Genomic DNA, 23563 nt, shown 5'->3' with positions numbered 1-23563 from the left:
CTAGATCTGACCTTCAACTACCGTCAGTGACACCTAGATCTGACCTTCACCTTCCATCACTGACACCTAGATCTGACCTTCACCTTCCAGCACTGACACCTAGATCTGACCTTCACCTTCCATCACTGACACCTAGATCTGACCTTCACCTTCCGTCAGTGCTACCTACATCTGACCTTCACCTTCCATCACTGACACCTAGATCTGACCTTCACCTTCCATCACTGACACCTAGATCTGACCTTCACCTTCCATCAGTGACACCTAGATCTGACCTTCACCTTCCGTCAGTGACACCTAGATCAGACCTTCACCTGCTGTCAGTGACACCTAGATCTGACCTTCACCTTCCATCAGTGACACCTAGATCTGACCTTCACCTTCCATCAGTGACACCTAGATCTGACCTTCACCTTCCGTCAGTGACACCTAGATCTGACCTTCACCTTCCGTCAGTGACACGTAGATCCGGGTGTCGTCTGCATAGTTGTGGTAGGACACATTGAGTACTAGCTCTAGCTGACCCAGTGGCAGCATGTACAAGTTGAACAATAGGGATCCTAAAATGGAGCCCTGAGGAACCCCACAGGTCATACACGGCCATCTGGTGAGTTAACAGTTATTCAAGACTGCCATTGTCAAATGTTTATAACTCTGTTTATACAGACAAAATTGTAAACATTTGACTATAACAACTATCTGCAGCAGGACATGGGCATTAAACTTGTTTTTATTAGCAATGAAGATTAGATTTGCTGATACCTGCAGAAACCCTGTGACTGAACAGGACCTTTGACAACATGTGTGTATATATATATATATATTTGTTGTTGTCAGGTTTACGTTTGTGATCCCGCCAGTGGAAGCCGCTCGCATTACCATGCACTCCTGCCACCCTCCTCCCTCTCTGAGCCACAAGGAGGCGGTGTTCTCCTCAGCGCTCTCGGAACACGTCACTCCGCTGACTCGCAGCCTGCATCGCGTCCAGTGCTACATGCGCACCCAGTTCCCCGACCTACGCCTCATCCAGTATGATTGTGGTAAGGACACGGCTTTGTTGTGATGAACTTTGGAATGTTGACATTGCAGTACCATTTGGCCCTATGTCGATGGAGGCATAATACTGGAGATGTGAGTCGAGTCTTTTGAACGGCTCTTTCAAGTCAACGGTGAGAACCGATGCGCAAATGTAATGCGTTTGTTTGAGAGTTGTTTATGCAAATTGCCCACGCCGCCCTTTCAGAATCTACTTAATTTATTGAAGGAGTAATCAAATCAAATCAAATGAAATCAACTTTATTTATAAAGCACATTTAAAATTTACCACAGGGGTAGCCAAAGTGCTGTACAATGGGCAGGTTAAAAATAATACGAGAACCGAGCAAACACAACACAACACAAACAGAACACGATAAAAAAAAAAAATATATATATATAAAAACATAAAAACCGGTTCACAGCAGGTGTATTATGGGGCGCCATTGCAGGATGGGTATCATTTAGTGTTAAAAGCCATGGAATAAAAGTATGTTTTTAAGAGAGATTTAAAAACAGGAAGAGAGGAGGCTTGTCTAACACTAAGAGGTAGGTCGTTCCAGAGCTTGGGAGCAGCAGCGGCGAAAGCTCTGTCACCTCTAAGCTTCAGCCTTGTGTCCGGGACCGTCAGTAGCAGCTGATCGGCTGATCTTAGGGATCGGGTGGGGCAGTAAGGCTGAAGGAGGTCGGAGAGATATGTTGGCGCGAGGTTGTTTAGACATTTAAAAACAAATAAAAGGAGTTTAAAATTGATCCTGTAACGCACAGGGAGCCAGTGAAGGGACGCTAATATAGGGGTGATGTGCTCACGTCTGCGGGTCTGTGTTAGCAGACGAGCAGTAGAGTTCTGCACGAGCTGCAGGCGGGCGAGGGAGGCTTGGCTAATGCCTACATACAGGGCATTGCAGTAGTCTAAACGAGTCGAGATAAAGGCGTGGATTAATTTCTCGAGATCATGTCCTGATAGAAGCGGTTTCACTTTCGCTATTTGGATGACATCACCGAGTTAGTTGTCACAGAAGGCTCTATCCATGTGAAAACTATCATGCGCACGCTGGAAGGTAACTTAGGGGAGGAGTTTAATAAGCACCTGAACCACCTGGAGCCTCTTAGGAGCTGTATTCGGAATTAGAGAGAGAATTTAGCAACTGGGGAAAAAACTAAATGAACAAAAGTCATTTGACATACAAGGTATAGCTTACATCGACCTACTCAACTGCCGGCCTGCCAAAGCAGGGTTTCCCACACATTAATTTATTTGTTGCGGCCCGCCACGAAAGAATTGCGTCCGCCACAAATAAAATTTAATTTTTTTTTTTTTTTTTTAAATTTTTTTTTTTTTGGTGTCCTCTTCAGCTTCTCAGGCAAATCATATAGTTGATGTAGATGCCCATATCGGCTGTTCCGATTTACTTTACAAAAGAGAAGTGTAGGATACTTCTCTTGTTGCCTTATTTGTATTTGACTTTATTAAATGTATTTATATTAGAAACACAACATGTGTATATAACAAAGGGTGCAAAGTCTGCAGGCAGTAAGAAACACATGGTTAAGTGTAGGGAGTAAAACTGATGGCAGTCTAAAGTTCAAGATTTTCGGAGCTCTTTGTTCAGTGGATCAGATGTTTGATGAAGCTCTGTGTCTATCTACCACCACTACTGTTTTCTGTTTATTTGTTACTGACTGTGGCAGGACACCTCTGCCTCTGTTTCACTTTATGTTGCTGGTAAATAATATGGTTGTAGTAGTAGGCTAAAGTTAAATTATTTAGTATGCACTAATTAAAGGGGCAGAGGTTTAAGAGACATTTTAGCTTTTATATTTTATAAGATATATTTTTTGTAAGAACCACAATTAATAAATATATTTCAGTGAATAAATTGTTGTTCAAATCTGTATATAAATATGTACATAAAGTGTTGTAATTATATTGTAAAATGGATGGATGGATGGACGTTAAAAACAAAACTGTTATTAATTAGTAAGTATACATTTTTTGAGCCTTTTTAGAGAAAATTAAATAATTGTAGTAAATTATGCAAATTACTCGATGATGTCATGGTGGCCACGCCCATAGCCACGCCCCCACCGCCACAGGCATCTTGGCAGTTTATGGGAAACACTGCAAAGCTTTTAATTTGGTCCGCCAAACTACACCCAAATAGTCTTGATGAAACCATTCAATACAGGGTTGCTCGTGTATGCAGTACTCCCGCCACCACGCAGGGGGCAACAGCGACACATGTGTGTCACAATGAAGCAGCAGTCTGTGAGTAGAAGAAGATGGTAACAGCGATCCTGAAAAAAATCTAAGTAAATCCTTAAAATCTGACTTTTAATTGCGACGGACAACAAAGTATGAACGTATTGAGATTGTTGACTTTGTGATGTCTTTTGTATCCGTGGTCGTGTTGTTTTTGTCTTCACTGGCAGTTAAAACTGGTTAAATACATGTAGCGCTGAATTAGACCAGCAGAGGGAGGTAAAGCTACACCTTGGTTTTAATTGTTAAACCTTGCGTGCAATGTTTGCTGTGTGTATTAACACTAAACCTTCTATTTCATTTATGTAACATACACAGTGGACATTATACTTTAGTAATGTTTATATTTTCAGTCTTACAAACCTCAATAAAGGAAGATGTACGAAGAAATGCTCCCCTCACCTCCCAGGAGGTGATCAAGGGTGATGGGTCAAATGCAGATAATAATTTCGCCACACCTAGTGTGTGTGTGTGTGTGTGACAATCATGGGTACTTTAACTTTTAACTTTAAATAAAACTGAGCAAGAAAAATTATTTAAAAGAAGAAACATCAATCATAAACAAAACTTAGCTTCTGTTTCTCCATGCTGTTAACTATCTGTCTAGCTGCACATGCTGGAAACGAGTAGCGAAATAAGTAAACACAGTCTCAAAGGGATATAACCTGCTTAAGCACTTTCTAAAGAAACGTGCAAATTTTGATGTCTTGGGCCCTCTTCATGATGTAGTTGAATAGCCCTGACTAGGGATGATGTTTGATAAGAAATGATCGAGTTCGAGCCTATTATCGAATCCTCTTATCGAACCGATTCCTTATCGATTCTCTTATCGAGTCCAGATAGGTTGTTGTATGTGGAAAAAAACACACATTTGGTTTAACAAAAGCTCACTTTTATTATATAAGAAACAAATTAAATCTAATAAATAAATAAATATTGACTTGTTACCCCCCTAAAAAAAAATATAAAATAAATAAATATTGACTGTTGTTACCCAAAGTATATTAAGTGGGATTTTTCAGAGAAACAAATATATACAGTAACACAAAAACAAGCTGTCTCTGTGATCACTATAGGTGTATAAATAATAATATAGTGTTAAATAAAATCAGTCCCTTGGACACAAAACTGAAAATAATACAGCTCTCCAAAAAGTGCACTTCTGCTGCTATTGGAACATAACTGTTTGTTATGATGCTTTGACATTTTTACACTTTATTTCTTTATTGAAAGACAATTCTATGAAGAGAAACGTTGTTTGCAAATGTGGTTACAATGCTAAAAAATGAAAAGTTAAAGCTAAAAAAAGAAATACACTTTATTGAGTTAACATTATTTCTTCATAGGGGGAAAGATGTTATGAGCTAGAGAATATAACAACTACACTACCCAGCATGCAACGGGAGTTACGAGCATGCGCGGTAGCCCCGAAAAGTGTTGCATGTTGCCACGCTGTGAAAGTAAACGTCAAGAACTCAGCCAACACGCCTCGTCTGCATTATTTATAAATAGACAGACAACACATCTACAGTGTGATTTTTTTTTTTTGTTTACAAGGAAAGAAAAACAAAAGTTAAAAAAGTGAGATGTGTTGTATATATATGTATGTGCAGCGGTTGTTTTAAGAACGTTGCGACAGCTGCCGTAAAGAAGGTGCGTTGCTAGCCTGGTTGCTATGTTTCCGGTTGGTGGTAAAAGTGTTGGTCATGTGTTTTACCCTGCTCAAATCTCTCAGTAAAGTTATTCGATGGATGATAGCTTTTGTTTTTAACTTTATTACACCTTGGAGCGCTTTTTCCGTCCATTGTTTTCCTGCTTTCGCTATCTGCGCCTAATGACTGAGCTACGTGACGTCATTTCTTGTGATGTCCCACGGAGCATTTCTGGTCGGGACGGGATTCGAATAAAGAATCAACTCTTTTCCTTTACTATAGTGGTCTCGATAACGGGTACCGGTTCTCAAAAAGGGATTCGAGTCCGAGGACTCGGTTCTTTTCTTATCAAACAACCGGGAAAACCGGTTTCGAGTATCATCCCTAGTTATGATGCTTTGACATTTTTACACTTTATTTCTTTATTGAAAGACAATTCTATGAAGAGAAAAGTTGTGTGCAAATGTGGTTACAATGCTAAAAAATGAAAAGTTAAAGCTGAAAAAAGAAATACACTTTATTGAGTTAACATTATTTCTTTATAGGGGGAAAGATGTGATGTTATGAGCTAGGCTAGGAATATAACAACTACACTACCCAGCATGCAACGGGAGTGACGAGCATGCGCGGTAGCCCCGAAAAGTGTTGTTGCATGTCGTCACGTAAGAATGAGGTTATGAGCACGCTGTGAAAGTAAACGTCAAGAACTCGGCCAACACGCCTCGTCTGCATTATTTATAATTAGACAGACAACACATCTACAGTGTGATTTTGTAACGTTTACAAGGAAAGAAAAACAAAAGTTAAAAAAGGGAGATCATGTCATATATGTTGTGTGTATATATATATATATATATATATATATATATGTGTGTATATGCTGCGGTTGCTTTAAGAACGTTGCGACAGCTGCCGTAAAGGAGGTGCGTTGCTAGCCTGGTTGCTATGTTTCCGGTTGGTGGTAAAAGTGTTGGTCATGTGTTTGTACTCTGCTCAAATCTCTCAGTAAAGTTATTCATTGGATTATACCTTTTGTTTTGAACTTTATTACACCTTGGAGCGCGGTTCATTGTTTTTCCTGCTTTCGGTATCTGCGCCTAATGACTGAGCTACGTGACGTCATTTCTTGTGATGTCCCACGGAGCATTTCTGGTCGGGACGGGAGTCGTTCTGAGGGATTCGAATAAAGAACCAACTCTTTTTCTTTACTATCGTGGTCTCGATAACGGGTACCGGTTCTCAAAAAGGGATTCGAGTCCGAGGACTCGATTCTTTTCTTATCGAACAACCGGGGAAACCGGTTTCGAGTATCATCCCTAGCCCTGACGTACATTGTGACGTCGCTGTCAAAGAATGTTCACAATGGAAGCAAAATGAGATGATCAATATTTCAAAATGACCACCAATAGTGATTATATTGGTGTAATGTATACTTTTTGATTTACTGACCAAACTTTTATCACTGCCACGAGTGACTGCTTGAAAAATAAAGATAGTAACAAGCCAGTCTTTTGAACGGCTCCCTTCAAAGAGCCAAAAAAACCCATCCCATCACAATTCCAATGTGGACACCCACATATGCACAGAGTTGACCTGACCTTGTCATTGTTTCCTGACTTTGTACGTCGGCGTGCTCTTCCTCCAGGGAAGTTGCAGACGCTCCACTTGTTGTTGCGCAATCTGAAGACGGGCGGCCACAGAGTGCTGATCTTCACCCAGATGACTCGCATGCTGGACATCTTGGAGCAGTTCCTCAACTACCACGGACACATCTACCTGCGGCTGGACGGCAGCACCCGAGTGGAGCAAAGACAGGTTGGTACTGGCCAATCAGAGTGCGTGCCAAAAACTCAACAGACCAGCGTGGAAAGAAGGAGGGAATATATAAATAAAAATAGAGTATTTGCGAGGAGTACGTTAATGGTGATCACAAGTATGGAAGAAGTGGCGACGCAGGCTTAGCACTACAGCAAGTTTTTAATTGTAGCGAGACGAGACTTTTCTGGAAAAATATGCAAGAGCAGTCTTATTTCACAGCGAAAGAAAAGCCACTACCTCTCGTTCGGCGGCACTTCCTTCTCGCTTCCTGTCTCTCCAGCCCCTTGCCGTTGTTTAAGGGGAACTGCCTTTTTTTTAGAATTTTGCCTATCGTTCACAAAATGATTATGGAAAACATGACAACTTCTTTAATGCATTATAAATATTAAATACATGCGATCATAAGTCTGCTTACAATGGAACCGCTCTATCCTGCCTATAAAGCCCTTAAAAAATATCCAAATACCTCCATGATGGTTTTATATACTTATTGTAAGTATATATGTAATATAGTATATAATACAGTAATATTTAATATTGCCTATTGGTATCTGTTCTTATACATGTTTATGTAATTTATTATATAATGACATTCTGACACCCCTTCTCAACTGTCTATGCGACGTCAGGGCTCGGTTAGCCCAGAATTTTTTAATAATGAATGAGGGAAAAACTGAAATTTGAGTTTTTGGTCCGGCCCTCACTGACCATTGCAAAATGATGTGCGTCCCAAAGTCACCAGCCTTGGCGTCACAATAGACAGCGATTTTAAACTTGACAAACAAGTCAATGGCGTTTTAAAATCGTGTTTTTATCATCTTCGTCTTTTAGCAAAGGTAAAACCGTTTTTATCTTTTAACCTTTTTGAACAAGTCGTGCATGCTTTTATTTCAAGTGGCCTGGACTACTGCAATGCACTTTATGCTGGCATTAGCCAAAAAGCTCTCTCCCGGTTGCAGTTAGTCCAGAACGCGGCAGCGCGTCTTTTAACAGGGGCCAGGAAACGCCAGCATATAACCCCAGTCCTTGAGAGTTTGCACTGGCTCCCTGTTCATCTTAGAATTGATTTTAAAACCTTGCTGTTTGTTTTTAAAGCTTTACATGGACTGGCACCTCAGTATATCTCGGACCTCATCCAAACTTACAATCCTGCGCGCGCTCTGAGGTCCGAGAGCCAGCTCCAGCTCGTGGTGCCCAGGACGAGACTTAAAACCAGGGGGAGACAGGGCCTTCTCTGTGGTTAGCCCTAAGCTCTGGAACACTCTGCCCCTCCATGTTCCAACTGCTCCCACAGTGGAGTGTTTTAGGTCTCGTCTTAAGACCCACTTTTATTCTCTGGCTTTTAACACTACGTGAGTTGTGTTGTCCTCTGTTTTAAAAAATGTTGATTTCTATTTACTGTTTTAATTGGTTTTACCCTTTAAAATCGTTTTTAATCATATTTATTTTATATTGTTTTTAATATTGTTGTGCAGCACTTTGGGAACATTTTGTTGTTTAAATGTGCTATATAAATAAAGTGGATTGGATTGGATATAATAAAGTAACATTTAATATTTACATATTTTGCTAATTTTAAGCATACCACTATAATTACTGAAACGATGTTCGCTTTTTTTCCAACATCACTGGTGCTACTCACTGCAGACTACATGAGAGCCAAATACCAAAATAAAATATCACTTACTACACAATGTCTGCTGTCATCAGGATGCCGACTGATAGAATCTTGTTATATTCCATTTAGATGAAGAATGACTCATAATCCTCGCAAAGAAAAGGGGGGTGGAACCAAGCGACTTCTTGTGTTGTTCATGCCATTTCTGGGTCTAAATTGGCTGTCAAAAGTCTACCAACTTGTCAGAATACGTCTTTGTCCTTCCACTATCATGGTGAGAGGTATAAATGTATTAATGGGTCATACTTGTATAGCGCTTTTCTACCTTCAAGGTACTGAAAGCGCTTGGACACTATTTCCACATTCACACACTGATGGCGGAAGCTGGGGATCAAACCAGGAACCCTCAGGTTGCTGGCATGGCCGCTCTACCAATCTCCGTCGTGATTTATGATGTAGGATAAACTTCCACGAAGCAAGGAAGCAGCTGACCACTCGATGATGTAAACATTGGCACTCAAGCCAGTATAAATAGTTTGTTAGCACTAGCGCCTATGGTAACAATATCACTAATACTAGGTCCATGTTCAAGTCACTAAAATGGGGTATTGTTGGCGCTTTTTGGAGGGTTTTATTGGGTTTTATAAGCGGAATAGAGGACCTCCCATAAAATCCATTTATTTACGAGTTTGAATGCATTAAATAAATACATGGGTCATCTTGTCTTTGGTAATGATAGTGAACGAAAAAAGGGCAGTTCCCCTTTAATGTGAGTGGATTGTACTTCTGTTTGTTATGCTTGTGTATATACAAGTGGTTATTAAAGTTAAGGATTTTTGGGATTCCTGATCATTTGTGAGGGCACAAGCGGGACTTCTGTGTGTCTCTTCGTGTTGGCAGAGCAGCCATACAGAACAGTTCAGCTTGATAATAAATACAAAGTTGATCCTTATTCTGTTAGTTTGATACACAGTACTGTATAGCATTTCATATTGCGTACAAACCTTCACTAAAATATTGACTTTTGTGGAGGCTGGAACCCATTAATCATATTTACATTGTTTCTAATGGAGAAATTCGCTTCACTATACAAACTTTTCAATTTACGAAGACTGTTCAAGAACCAATTACTAGGGGTGTAACGGTACGTATATTTGTATTGAACCGTTTCGGTACGGGGGTTCCGGTTCGGAGGTGTACCGAACGAGTTTCCACACGGACATATTAAGTACCGTAACGCACGTTGTGTAAACAATGCACACCGAGGCACAACACACGGCATGCTAGCAGCTAACGGGCTAGGATAGACTGACCATACGTCCTCTTTTCACCGGACATGTCCTCTTTTGCAGAGCTGTCATGGCGGAGTTACTTAAATGCCTCAAATGTCCGGCATTTTGAGTTAGGCTTGCGTGTATTTTCAATGTACGTTCAGGGTTAAGAAGGGGTTAAAAACAAAACAAATTGTGCGTGCAGCAGCATTGGTGAGGGAGGGGCAGAGACAGAGAGAGAGAGAGAGTTATGATAAACGCGCAGGCTCTGCTTTTTATCCATAGATTTATCAGATTAAATGTTTTATTATCTATAGCAAGCGTGTCAAAAGTGTGCCCCGGAGGCCATTTGCGGCCCACAGCTAATGTTTTAAAGGCTCACGGCACATTCTAAAAATACTATTAAAATAAACTAGGGCTGCAACTAACGATTAATTTGATAGTCGATTATTACTTCGATTAATCGATTAATAAACGGCTAAAAGAGACAAACTACATTTCTATCCTTTCCAGTATTTTATTGAAAAAAAACAGCATACTGGCACCATACTTATTTTGATTATTGTTTCTCAGCTGTTTGTACATGTTGCAGTTTATAAATAAAGGTTTATTTAAAAAAAAAAAAAAAAAAATTTAATTTTTTAATTTTTTTAAAAAAGCTTCTGCGCATGCGCATAGCATAGATCCAACGAATCGATGACTAAATTAATCGGCAACTATTTTTATAATCGATTTTAATCGATTTAATCGATTAGTTGTTGCAGCCCTAAAATTAACAAAAACATAACAAAAGTGAAATAAAAAAGCTAAAAGGTTAAATGTCATTTAGAAAAAGTTGCAATGTTGACTAATAAAACAAAGCTGGTTTTTTTTTTCTTTCAAACTGTCATTGCTCAAAACATAATACTGTATCAAAATCAATGTTATTATGAATTATTGACCTATCCAAGGTTCCCATTACTTCACATCAAATATTACACTAAGAAAAATATTTTTGGTGGAAGATTTTGCTAATTTGGTAAATAAATAACCCCAAAATTTTCATTTTGTTGTTTTCTTACTGTACCGAAAATTAACCGACCCGTCACCTCTAAACCGAGGTACGTACCGAACCAAAATTTTTGTGTACCGTTACACCCCTACCAATTCCATTTGTAAACATGAAATTCCACTATGTGCTTTAACAGCAACAAAGCGCTTTCTGTGTTTGGAGTGTTACCTTGTAGAACTCTTGCTGAATGCTTGAAATAAGAACAGAAAACAATGAAGTTTGTAAACGGAGGTTCCACTGTAGTGCTTTCCTCTCTTTGGACGTGACTTGCAATGTCGTCATTCTCCTCCAGGCCCTCATGGAGCGCTTCAACGCCGACCGACGGATCTTTTGCTTCATTCTGTCCACTCGCAGCGGTGGTGTGGGCGTGAACCTGACGGGTGCGGACACGGTCGTGTTCTATGACAGTGACTGGAACCCGACCATGGACGCTCAGGCCCAGGACCGCTGCCACCGCATCGGCCAGACTCGAGACGTGCACATCTACAGGTACATGTTGGCACGTAGCATCACAGGTCATGGTTTTAGTCGTCAATTTAGAGAGGTCGTATTTGTTTCTACATGTGAACACTTCCTTGTGGTCTACATAATGTCATGCTGGTTCTTTGCTCAAAGTCTTGCATAGATCTGCCCCGAGATGGGTAGGTTGTGAGTTCAAACCCCGGCCGAGTCATACCAAAGACTATAAAAATGCGAGCCATTACCTCCCTGCTTGACACTCAGCACCAAGGGTTGGAATTGGGGGTTAAATCACCAAAAATGATTCCCGGGCGCAGCCACTGCTGCTGCTCACTGCTCCCCTCCCCTGCCAGGGGGTGATCAAGGGTGATGGGTCAAATGCAGAGAATAATTTCGCCACACCTAGTGTGTGTGTGACAATCATGGGCACTTTAACTTGAACTTTAATGATCTTCATGCCGCTTTCTGACCCTTTTTTGTGGGCGCTCTTATTTACACGTTACATTTTTGTAAGTTCTTCATTTAGTTTTTTGACAGTTACTCTTCAAAAAGTGCAATTTATATTTATTAAAAAAAACAGCTTTATAAAATGTTGCCAAGCGTAAGATGAAGTATATGTTTGTTTATTTCCTTTCAAACTACTAATTTTTCATCAAATGAAAACAAACCTTGCTTTGAACTATCTCTGTCATTTGTATCAAATAGTTTCTTTTAAAAAGTGGGAAAAAATCCGTAAAAAACACATTTTTTTTGTGAAAAAATCTGAGATTTTATTTTCAGGCCAGGTCTGATCACCTCCTGTAAACTCGTATACTAATGATGTTGGTGTGCTCGTCTGCAGGCTCATCAGTGAGCGCACCGTGGAGGAGAACATCCTGAAGAAAGCCAACCAGAAGAGGATGCTGGGAGATATGGCCATTGAGGGAGGAAACTTTACCACTGCCTTCTTCAAACAGGTAGGAGTTAGGCAGGCAGTAATGTCCATGTTGGAAAGGAATGTGTCCATAGGACAATGATGTCAGCTATTGTTGCGATAACACATCGGATTGTATCGGCTTGCATGTAAAATGTGTCATATCGTGTGCGATACAAGCAGTCCTGCAGCGTGTTTACTTGTGTGTGTGTGATATCATGTGCGATATACGCAGTCCTGCAGCGTGATTACTTGTGTGATATCATGTGCGATACAACCAGTCCGGCAGTGTGTTTACTTGCGTGTGTGATATAATGTGCGATACAAGCAGTCCTGCAGCGTGATTACTTGTGTGTGATATCATGTGCGGTACAAGCAGTCCTGCAGCATGATTACTTGTGTGCGATATCATGTGCGATACAAGCAGCGCTGCAGCGTGATTACTTGTGTGATATCGTGTGCGATACAAGCAGTCCGGCAGTGTGATTACTTGCGTGTGTGATATCATGTGCGATACAAGCAGTCCTGCAGCGTGTTTACTTGTGTGATATCGTGTGCGATACAAGCAGTCCGGCAGTGTGTTTACTTGCGTGTGTGACATCATGTGCGATACAAGCAGTCCTGCAGCGTGTTTACTTGTGTGATATCGTGTGCGATACAAGCAGTCCTGCAGCGTGTTTACTTGTGTGATATCGTGTGCGATACAAGCAGTCCGGCAGTGTGTTTACTTGCGTGTGTGACATCATGTGCGATACAAGCAGCCCTGCGGCGTGCTTACTTGTGTGATATCGTGTGCGATACAAGCAGTCCGGCAGTGTGTTTACTTGCGTGTGTGACATCATGTGCGATACAAGCAGTCCTGCAGCGTGTTTACTTGTGTGATATCGTGTGCGATACAAGCAGTCCGGCAGTGTGTTTACTTGCGTGTGTGACATCATGTGCGATACAAGCAGCCCTGCGGCGTGCTTACTTGTGTGATATCGTGTGCGATACAAGCAGTCCGGCAGTGTGTTTACTTGCGTGTGTGACATCATGTGCGATACAAGCAGTCCTGCAGCGTGTTTACTTGTGTGATATCGTGTGCGATACAAGCAGTCCGGCAGTGTGTTTACTTGCGTGTGTGACATCATGTGCGATACAAGCAGTCCGGCAGTGTGTTTACTTGCGTGTGTGACATCATGTGCGATACAAGCAGTCCTGCAGCGTGTTTACTTGTGTGCATAAAAAAAACCTCCTTCTGTGGCAGCGTTGAAGAAAGTTGTAAATGTAAACAAACTACGATGAGTTCAAGGATCGCTGAAATTAGTAGGATAAAACTCTCATCAGTGAAGCATGTTTAATATAAACAGCGGGATTTCTAACAATTAGGAAAGTTTGTGTCATGTTTGTCCTCCTGCAGAAACATTAATACAACAAATATATTTTTTCAATTTTTGAAAAAGCTCCAGGGAGCCTCTATGGCGGCTTAAGAGCCGGGGGTTGCTGACCCCCGGTCTAAGAGGACCGTTAAGATTCTGGACAAATTATATAGCTATTAATGTATTTATTTTATCCAGCTGACCGTGGTAATTCTGAAACTCTTGTGACATTCATTTTAGGTGCCGCACTCCGACACATTAAAAAGATACAGGTAGGATCTGATCATCAGCTTGGAATAATCACAAATAAGGAAGCAACACCGCACAAAAGTAACACAACGATATTTCCTCCTCAAAAGTCCCTCAAAGTCACGCACGCTAATAAGAGTTAGCGTCAGTTTATAATAACCCATAAAGTTGCTCCGAAGCAAGATAGCAAGATAGCATACGCTGACCCGTCTTTAGTCGCCGTATGACGTCACTACATAGCGTTTTGTTTGCTCAAATGCACACCCGGCTAACATGCTAATTGATTGTTTGGATTTGTAATATAATTGTTGTGATATAGCATGTAAAAGGTCTGTGCTCTGCCCACATAAATCTTATTTCCAGCTGAGTGTACTTGTATTGAATATAAACCCAGTGATGGATCCGTGTGGTCTTGACAACTGCACCGGAGACATAGTTGAGTTGTTAGACTTTAAAAGCAGGTGTTGATTAAAGGCCTACTGAAATGATTTTTTTTTATTTAAACGGGAATAGCAGATCCATTCTATGTGTCATACTTGATCATTTCGCGATATTGCCATATTTTTGCTGAAAGGATTTAGTAGAGAAAATCGACGATAAAGTTCGCAACTTTTGCTCGCTGATAAAAAAAAAATCCTTGCCTGTACCGGAAGTAGCGTGACGTCACAGGAGGTAATATTCCTCACAATTCCCCGTTGTTTACAATGGAGCGAGAGAGATTTGGAGCGACAAAGCGACGATTACCCCATTAATTTGAGCGAGGATGAAAGATTCGTGGATGAGGAACGTTACAGTGAAGGACTAGAGAGGCAGTGATGGACGTATCTTTTTTCGCTCTGACCGTAACTTAGGTACAAGCTGGCTCATTGGATTCCACACTCTCTCCTTTTTCTATTGTGGATCACGGATTTGTATTTTAAACCACCTGGGATACTATATCCTCTTGAAAATGAGAGTCGAGCACGCGAAATGGACATTTAAAGTGACTTTTATCTCCACGACAATACATCGGTGACACACTTAGCTACTGAGCTAACGTGATAGCATCGTTCTCAAATGAAGATAGAAACAAAAGAAATAAACCCCTGACTGGAAGGATAGACAGAAGATCAACAATACTATTAAACCATGTACATGTAACACGGTTAAAAATTCTCAGCCTGGTAAGGCTTAACAATGCTGTTGCTAACGACGCTAAGGCTAATTTAGCAACTTAGCAACCGGACCTCCCAGAACTATGATAAAAACGACGGCGCGACGAAGGACTTCATCCGTGGGTTTGGCGGCAAGCATCGGCTAGGCGTCTGCTAAGTAAGTAGTCCTTGTTGTGTTGCTGTAAGTATTGTACTTAGCCGCTAATACACCGATCGATCCCACCTACAACGTTCTTCTTTGCAGCCTCCATTGTTCATTAAACAAATTGCAAAAGATTCACCAACACAGATGTCCAGAATACTGTGGAATTTTGTCGAAGAAAACAAGAGGTTTTTGTATCGGGTCGATGGGGTCCAACCACTTCCGTGGATTTTGTGACGTCACGCGCATAAATCATATCCCACGGAGTTTTTCAACCGGAAGTGTGGCGGGAAATTTAAAATGTCACTTTATAAGTTAACCCGGCCGTATTGGCATGTGTTGCAATGTTAAGATTTCATCATTGATATATAAACTATCAGACTGCGTGGTCGCTAGTAGTGGCTTTCAGTAGGCCTTTAAAGAGGTCTGTGCTGTGAGATGTTACATGATGTTGGTGGTGTACAACCTTGTGTGCTGATAAAAATTCATTTCCACTAATTACATATAGTACCGATAAGAGTACCGGTATCGATAAGGAATATGGATATTGGTAATCCAAACGATAATACATCCCTAATCCGGACACCCCTCAAAGTGAAGTCTCTTTTTTTTTGAGTCATTATCTAAAACCATTATGCTTTTTGTTTTTTAGCACACAATCCGTGAGCTGTTTGATGTCAACGACGGCGAGAAGAAGGAGGTAGCAGTGGAAGCGCCCGTGCCTCACGCGGAGGATGAGGAAGCTGCCAACAAACCGAGCACCACCATCCTGGAGCAGGTCAGTCACTCAGAAACTGATGGAGCTCAGGATGCAGGAAGGTGATTTCACCCTCCGAATGGTGCCTTGCAGGCGCTCTGTCGTGCTGAGGACGAGGAGGACATCGTCGCTGCCTCTCAAGCCAAAGCCGAGCAGGTGGCAGAGCTGGCGGAGTTCAACGAGAACATTCCACTAGATGACGGAGGGGAACAAGAAGAAGTGGAGGAGCTCTCCAAGGCCGAGCAGGAAATAGCTGCTCTGGTGGAGCAGGTGAGTGTTCATGCAAATGAGATGTTGGACTGAGTTGACTGCCGTCCTTTGACCAGAATAATGTCTTCCCAGCTCACTCCCATTGAGCGCTACGCCATGAACTTCCTGGAAGCCTCCTTGGAAGATGTTTGCAAGGAGGAGTTGAAACAAGCAGAGGTACGTGAGAAGAAGTCCTTTTAATTTGCGCCAGTGCTAACATGTGAGGTGTTGTGTCTCCAGGAGCAAGTAGAGGCTGCCAGAAAGGGTCTGGACCAGGCCAAGGAAGGCCTCCGACTACATGCGTCCTTCGGTGAAGATGGGGACTTTCTGTCCGCCGCAGCCTCTGCGGAGCCTACTCAGCCTACTCCTGCCCGGCGAGGCCGCAAGCCCAAAGACAAAAGCAAGACCGTCGCCTCCACAAGAACCAGCGGTCGTCTGCGTGGGGCCTCGCCTGAAACCGAGCCCACAGTGCACGCAGAAGTGCCAGAAAGAGTCCGTGTTGGTCTTAGAGGACGCGGTGCCCTTAAAGACTCTAGTTCCCCGTCTCACGCCAACCCTTCAAAGACCACAACAGTCAGGCTCCAGGAGTCTTCTAAATCTTTGAAAGCCTCGTCTCCCGCCAGAGATCAGCAGCCCGGCAAAAACAAGCCTCAAGCCAGTCCTGTGCCTTCCTCGCCGTCTACGTCCTCCTCTGGCGGCAAGCAGCAGAGTGTGTCCGAGACCCCCAGAAGAAACAAAGAGGAGCCCCTGGAGGAAAGCAGGCCTTCTGAGTCATCGCTGGAGTCCATCAGCCAAGTGGAGCACGAAGCAAGAGATGACTGCAAAGACCAAAGCGCCATGTCTCCGCCGTCCACGAGCTGTCGCTCACCTCGCAAGCGGCAGACAGCCGACAGCGAAGTCTTGCGGGGCTTGGTCGATGACTCGCCATCGGCCAAAGTCCTGCGGAAGCTTCCGGGTCGACTGGTCACGGTGGTGGAAGAGAAAGAGCCGAAGAAGAGGAAATGGCGAGGAAGCAGTACTGGAGGTTCTTCAGAAGAGGCCTCACTGGAGGAGAACACCAGTGGACCTGTGGAGGAACCAAATAAAGACAGTCCATTTTCAGTAGCTGACAGTAGTTCTAAAGACATTCTGACCAAATCCCCTCAGAACCAAATCTCCACCCAAAGTCCACTTGTATATCATCAACCTGTCAGAGCCTATCCTCCATATTCCCCTCCCCATCTGTCTCCTGACATGCCCGTACTGAGGAACCTTCCCGTACGCCGCAGGTTGGAAACTGAATCCCGCATGGCGGCTCAGCTGGGAGAGCTGCTGCATGCGGGTCGGGGGAGAGGTGCCAACCAGCACAAGAAAGTGGACTCTTCTCCAGGCAAAGAAACCGCTTCTCCTGATGCCATCAATTCTCATATGGCACCTTTGAAAAGGAAGAGGGGACGGCCCCCTAAATGTCCCCCAAAGTTGCCCGACTTCAACAACACAACGTCTCCTCCAACTTCACAACCCGTCTCACCAAGTGAGGATGGGGACGCCCCCCTTTCCCCAAAACGCAAGCGTGGTCGCCCGCGCAAGGATTCCGTAAATACTCCAGACATTGTTTGTGACGGACCGACAACTAAAAACGTCACGCCCTCTGCAGATCCATCCAGTGTTTCCAAACTGGACGCTAGTGAAGAATCAACGGTCCCATCGGACCAGAAGTCAGAGGACGCTGATCAGGACTTCCTGTCTACCAAAGCTGAAGAACTAGACTCCAAGACCGAACAGTCTGCATTACCAACCAGTCAAACTTCAGTCCAAGCTGCCACTGAAGTCTCCATAGAATTCATAGACCCACACACCACACCAAACCGGGTTATTTCTGTCCCTGAAGGCAACAGTCCTACAGGTTCTTCACCACCTGTCAGCCTCGTCTCGTCACCACCTCCAGTATCTGATCTTTCTGGACCTCCTGAAGCTCTATCAGACTCTGCCAAAACCACTTGTGGTGCCACTGCAGCTGCTGCCACTCTTTCACCGACATCATCTTCTTGCACGACGGTAGAAACGCCACCAACATCTTCTACAAGGCCTGTAGAAGCGGCACCAACGTATTCTAGCACGCTGGTAGAAGCGGCACCAACGTATTCTGCAACGGCTGTAGAAGCTACACAAACGTCTTCTGCAACGCTGGCAGAAGTTACACCGTCTTCTTCTACAACGCTGGTAATAGCTACACCAACGTCTTCTACAACGCTGGTAATAGCTACACCAACGTCTTCTACAACGCTGGTAATAGCTACACCAATATCTTCTACAAGGCTGGTAGAAGCTACACCAATATCTTCTACAAGGCTGGCAGAAGCTACATCGTCTTCTACAACGCCGGCAGAAGCTACACCAACATCTTCTACAACGCCGGCAGAAGCTACACCAACATCTTCTACAATGCCGGCAGAAGCTACACCGTCTTCTACAACGCCGGCAGAGGCTACACCAACGTCTTCTACAACGCCGGCAGAGGCTACACCAACGTCTTCTACAACGCCGGCAGAAGCTACACCAACGTCTTCTACTATGCCGGCAGAGGGTACACCGTCTTCTACGACGCCGGCAGAAGCTACACCGACGTCTTCTACAACGCCGGCAGAAGCTACACCAACGTCTTCTACAACGCCGGCAGAAGCTACACCAACATCTTCTACTGCGCCGGTAGAAGGTACACCACCGTCTTCTACTGCGCCAGTAGAAGCGGCACCAACGTTTTCTAGAACACTGGTAGAAGCGGCACGGTCTTTTACAACTCTGGTAGAAGCGGCACCAAGGTCTTCTACAACGCTGGTAGAATTGGCACCAACATCTTCGACAACTCTGGTAGAAGCAGCACCAACATCTTCTAGAACGCTCGTAGAAGCAGCACCAACATCTTCTAGAACACTGGTGGAAGCGGAACCAGCATCTTCTGGAACGCTGGTAGAAGCAGCACCAACATCTTCTGGAACGCTGGTAGAAGCAGCACCAACATCTTCTAGAACGCTGGTAGAAGCAGCACCAACATCTTCTAGAACGCTGGTAGAAGCAGCACCAACATCTTCTAGAACGCTGGTAGAAGCAGCACCAACATCTTCTGGAACGCTGGTAGAAGCAGCACCAACATCTTCTGGAACGCTGGTAGAAGCGACGCCAACGTCTTCTACAATGCTGGTAGAAGCAGCACCAACATCTTCTACAACACTGACCTCAGAACCTGACGCCTCCAACCCATCATGCCAGGCGGAGGCTGAGGAGTCTCACCAATCCTCTGCTCCACCAGTCACCTCCAACCCATCATGCCAGGCGGAGGCTGAGGAGTCTCACCAATCCTCTGCTCCACCAGTCACCTCCAACCCATCATGCCAGGCGGAGGCCGAGGAGTCTCTCCAATCCTCTGCTCCACCAGTCACCTCCAACCCATCATGCCAGGCGGAGGCCGAGGAGTCTCTCCAATCCTCTGCTCCACCAGTCACCTCCAACCCATCATGCCAGGCGGAGGCCGAGGAGTCTCTCCAATCCTCTGCTCCACCAGTCACCTCCAACCCATCATGCCAGGCGGAGGCCGAGGAGTCTCTCCAATCCTCTGCTCCACCAGTCACCTCCAACCCATCATGCCAGGCGGAGGCTGAGGAGTCTCTCCAATCCTCTGCTCCACCAGTCACCTCCACCCACCATTTAGCGACCTTCTCAAGCCAAGTGGAGGACTCTTGTGAACCGGCAGAAGCAGACCGCACCTGTCTACCAAACACCGAGACGATGTGGAACCCAAGCCAACTACCCACCTCACCAACTGTCATGGCCTCTGCTGTAGATGCTCATCCATCATCTCCACTTTCTAACGCACCTTCGCCAACAACTGCCCCACCTTCTCCAACCTCCCCTCCCCCCTCAGCAGACACGCCCCCAAACGACGCCCCAACGACATCGTGTGTCCCGTGTGACGATACGTCTGCCGCATCATGGGACACAATGAAGACCATGACAAGCACCCACGTACCAACAACATCTAGCAGCGCTGCTCCTCAAACCTCCCCTGTCATCTCACAAGCACCAACTCCGACCCCTCCTCCAAGTACCGAACCCGATCCAGCCTTGTCCAAGAAAGACCTGGACCTGACGAAACCGACAACGTTTGAAGACACACAGCAGGACATGTTGGCATCACGGAGCAAAAGAAGGAAGGGGCTGCGTTCTCCTATGGCCAAAGACGTGGAGAAAGAGGGCGTAGTCTTTGAGGACACCAAGAGCGTCTCTCCCCCTGAGGAGCCATCAAAGGAGGCGCAGCCACCGAGCGAGGAGCACAAGATGCCCGCTCAGAAAAGGTCTCTCTGTCGTCAGAGTAGCCAGGAGTCCGCTGGCTCGTCGTCGGCGTCCTCTGGCTGCTCCACGTCCACCTTGACTCGTCACGCTCACCACAAGAGGACGTACGAGAACAGACACCCCGGCAAGAAGCGACGGGTAGACGTCACCGCAGAGGCAGAAATGGAAGGACCCGAGAGGGACCCCGCCACTGCGTCCCCTCAGAGACGGCGCTCCAGGTCTCCTTCGTCCTCCAGCGGCTCGGAAGACGAGGACGACAAGAAGGAGCCCCGCCTGACTCGCTCTGCCAAGTCCCGGCTGCAGGAGCAGAGCGTCAAGCGAGATGGAAGGACGTTGGTGCGCGCCTCTGACAGCAACGCCAACACATCCACCGGGGGCGATTCTGGCAGCGACTCGTCTTCAGTCCGGGTCACCAGGAGGTCAGTGGGGTCTTCTCAGGACAAGAAGGTCCAATCCACTGCGGCCTCACGTCCTCCTGAGCCGGAGGTGCTGGGCAAGAGGTGCTCGGCCCTCAACGCCGCCGCCAAGCTCCTCGCTATGAAAGGACGGGTGGACACCCCTGGCCACACGCCCCGCAAGGGTCCTGCTGCGTCCCCTGACCAGAAGAACTTAAAGTCCAAAAGTAAAAGTGTCCTCGTCCCGCAGAACAACTCCGGGAACGTGGACAATAGTAAGAGTTGCAGCAAACCTTCAACGCCCAATCAGGCCAGTCGTCCCACGCCGCGCTCCACCCGACAGTGCCCGGGGTCCCTGGTGCCCCCCCTGGAGGAGTACAAGAGGCCTAAACCTGAGGACAAAGAGGGCGGCTGTCGGAAAGCGGCGAAGGGGAAGGATGGCGAGGCGTCGCGGGGTCAAAGTGCCTGCAGCAGCATGAGCAGCGACGGCGAGGCGGACGTCGGACAAAGCAGCCGAAGTCGCAGCAGCAGCGGCAGCAGCCGGCGGGCGCACAGCGCCGGCTCCCAGAACGCCGAGCGCAAGACGCTGCGCTCCCGAGCCTCCTCGGGCAGCGACCCCGATCGCAGCGCCGAGCGGAAGGAGAAGCGGGCCGACAGGCGAGGAAGTCACAGTGAGCGCCGATCTCTGAAGCTCGTCCAGGACGCCGCGGCTGGGTCAGGGTCCGAGGGCACGCCGGACAGGGTGCTCAGGAGCGTGGCGGCGCTGGCGGCGGTGCAAGCGAGGTCGCCGGCGGCGAGCACGCGCTCCTCGGCCAACCAACAACGCCACAACAAGACATGAGCGCCAGCACGTGGCGAGGTGTCAACGTCTCGACCTCGTCTGCACTCGACATCTGGTCCAGGACGCCAGCGCTGCACAAGCCAGGGGCGTCCCGGCGCCTTGGGCCCCTCCCCCTTTACAAAGGAGGTGGGCCGGGGGGCGGCTCAGGAGTGCTGGACTGACTAGTGGGCGGAGCTTGACCACACGAGGGCAAGCTGGTCACGCTTGTGATGGAGCTGCTTGGCTTTCTTCTACCAATTATGAAATATGTTTGCACACCTTCCTCATCATCATCATCATCATCTTCAGGTCAAAGGTGCCGATGATGTCATCATCTCATCCGAGGCGGTCACTGTTGTGTATTTATCGTGCGAGTGCCTCTCGGGTTCTGACCCGGCTTGCCTTGACAAGTTCTTCACTCTGGTCAAGAGGAGCCAAATCAAGGAAGTGACTTTGTGCTACCAAATAGTTTCTTTTGTTGTTGACAAGAACTCGGGAAGACTTCAGGAGACTGTGGGCTCACTTGGGGGTGGAGGTTCTGGTGAAGGTCTTTTTTTGTTTTGTTTTGGTTGGTCTTTTTATTTGTTGCATTCCTTCAAGCCCTGTAATTCCACCTTGTTTTACTTGAACACGTCAGACAAGTACTCTTGAATAAAAAGACCAAAATGGACTTCTTTGTTGTCTGGTCCACCTCCACTAGAAACGCTACGTTATAAGTACACCTCTGCGGAATGTTGTGCCCTTCTTAACATTGTATAAAACACTAAGGAAAGACATCTAGATCGACTTTCAACAAACATTTTTTTAATCTACCAAAAAAAACATTTTTTAAAAACAAAATCCTTATTAAAAGTAGAAACATATTTGACTGGCAATGAAATACTTGATGCATAAAATCCAAACTGCTCAACATGAACTCAGGAGCACAATTTATAAAACATTTAACCTGCAACACAAACATAAATAAAACAACTTCAAAGCGGGTTTGAAGCGTGATACTGATAAAGTTCCCCTCCCCCAACATATTTTCGATCTCGACTTCCTTTTTATTGTCATTCAAATTTGAACTTTACAGCATACTTGCCAACCTTGAGACCTCCGATATCGGGAGGGGGGGCGTGGTTAAGAGGAGAGTATATCTACATCTAGAATTCACCAACTCAAGTATTTTATATATATATATGTATGAAATACTTGACTTTCAGTGAATTCTAGCTATATATATATTTTTTTATTTTTATTTTATTATACATATAAATAAAATAAATACTTGAATATCAGTGTTCTGGAGGCTATCCAGTAGATGGCAGCATTGTCCTGTTTAACTTCTCCGTTCATGATGAGTATATCATTTCGGCCACCGTGTTCAATGGAGAAGTCTGTTCTACAAAATGTACAGGCAACATAGTTACATACCCCTTCCCCTTCCAACTGTCCTGGACGAACTAAAATTCTTGTTTCCATTCGTTTTGGAACTTGCAAGCGTATTTGTTCATCTTGCTCGTCGACGGCGTCGCCATGTCTGTAACTTCCTCGTTCTTCTGCTCCGTCTCCTTGTTGTGTGCGCAGTTGTGCACTCTACTCTCTAAAAGCCCTAGATGTTATGACGTCATTGGGCAGGCAAGCTGTTTATATTGTGGGAAAGCGGACGTGAGAACAGGCTGTCCCCACTCAGGTCCGCATTGAGCTGGAGGGGGCGTGGCCTCCAGCTCCGGCTGAATACCGGGAGTTTGTCGGGACAAAATTTCTGCCTGGAGGTTGTCGGGAGAGGCGCTGAATACCGGGAGTCTCCCGCTAAAAACGGGAGGGTTGGCAAGTATGCTTTACAGTACGGATAATCATAAGAACGACATTCCGTTGCATTATCTGGTTGTAGTGCGGGATAAAAGAGCAATAAAGTGCAGATATAAATAAATAGATTACTGTACAGATAAATATATTGCACTTTTGCATATGCATCCACCTTTATGGATGTATGTTATATTGTCTTTATATTCCAGCCACTTCATCCATTTTTGACAACATAACAT

The 23563-nt window shown here is 45.1% G+C and overlaps 1 protein-coding gene across 1 annotated transcript in view; it reads left to right on the top strand.

The window, feature by feature from the left end:
• Nucleotides 1-22216, top strand: part of srcap (Snf2-related CREBBP activator protein) — a 113137-nt gene extending 90921 nt beyond the window's left edge. Inside the window, 8 exon segments of the mRNA XM_062030731.1 lie at nt 838-1040; nt 6596-6765; nt 11001-11197; nt 12009-12123; nt 15636-15761; nt 15834-16010; nt 16083-16166; nt 16230-22216. Coding sequence (XP_061886715.1) covers nt 838-1040; nt 6596-6765; nt 11001-11197; nt 12009-12123; nt 15636-15761; nt 15834-16010; nt 16083-16166; nt 16230-21554 — 6397 coding nt within the window. The 3' untranslated portion in view covers nt 21555-22216.
• The last annotated feature ends 1347 nt before the right edge of the window (nt 22217-23563 follow it).

This window comes from Entelurus aequoreus, linkage group LG21 (assembly GCF_033978785.1).
Source record: "Entelurus aequoreus isolate RoL-2023_Sb linkage group LG21, RoL_Eaeq_v1.1, whole genome shotgun sequence".
Taxonomy (NCBI): Eukaryota; Metazoa; Chordata; class Actinopteri; order Syngnathiformes; family Syngnathidae; genus Entelurus; species Entelurus aequoreus.
Note: the sequence above shows the minus strand (reverse complement) of the source record. Positions and strands in the feature narration are given on the sequence as shown.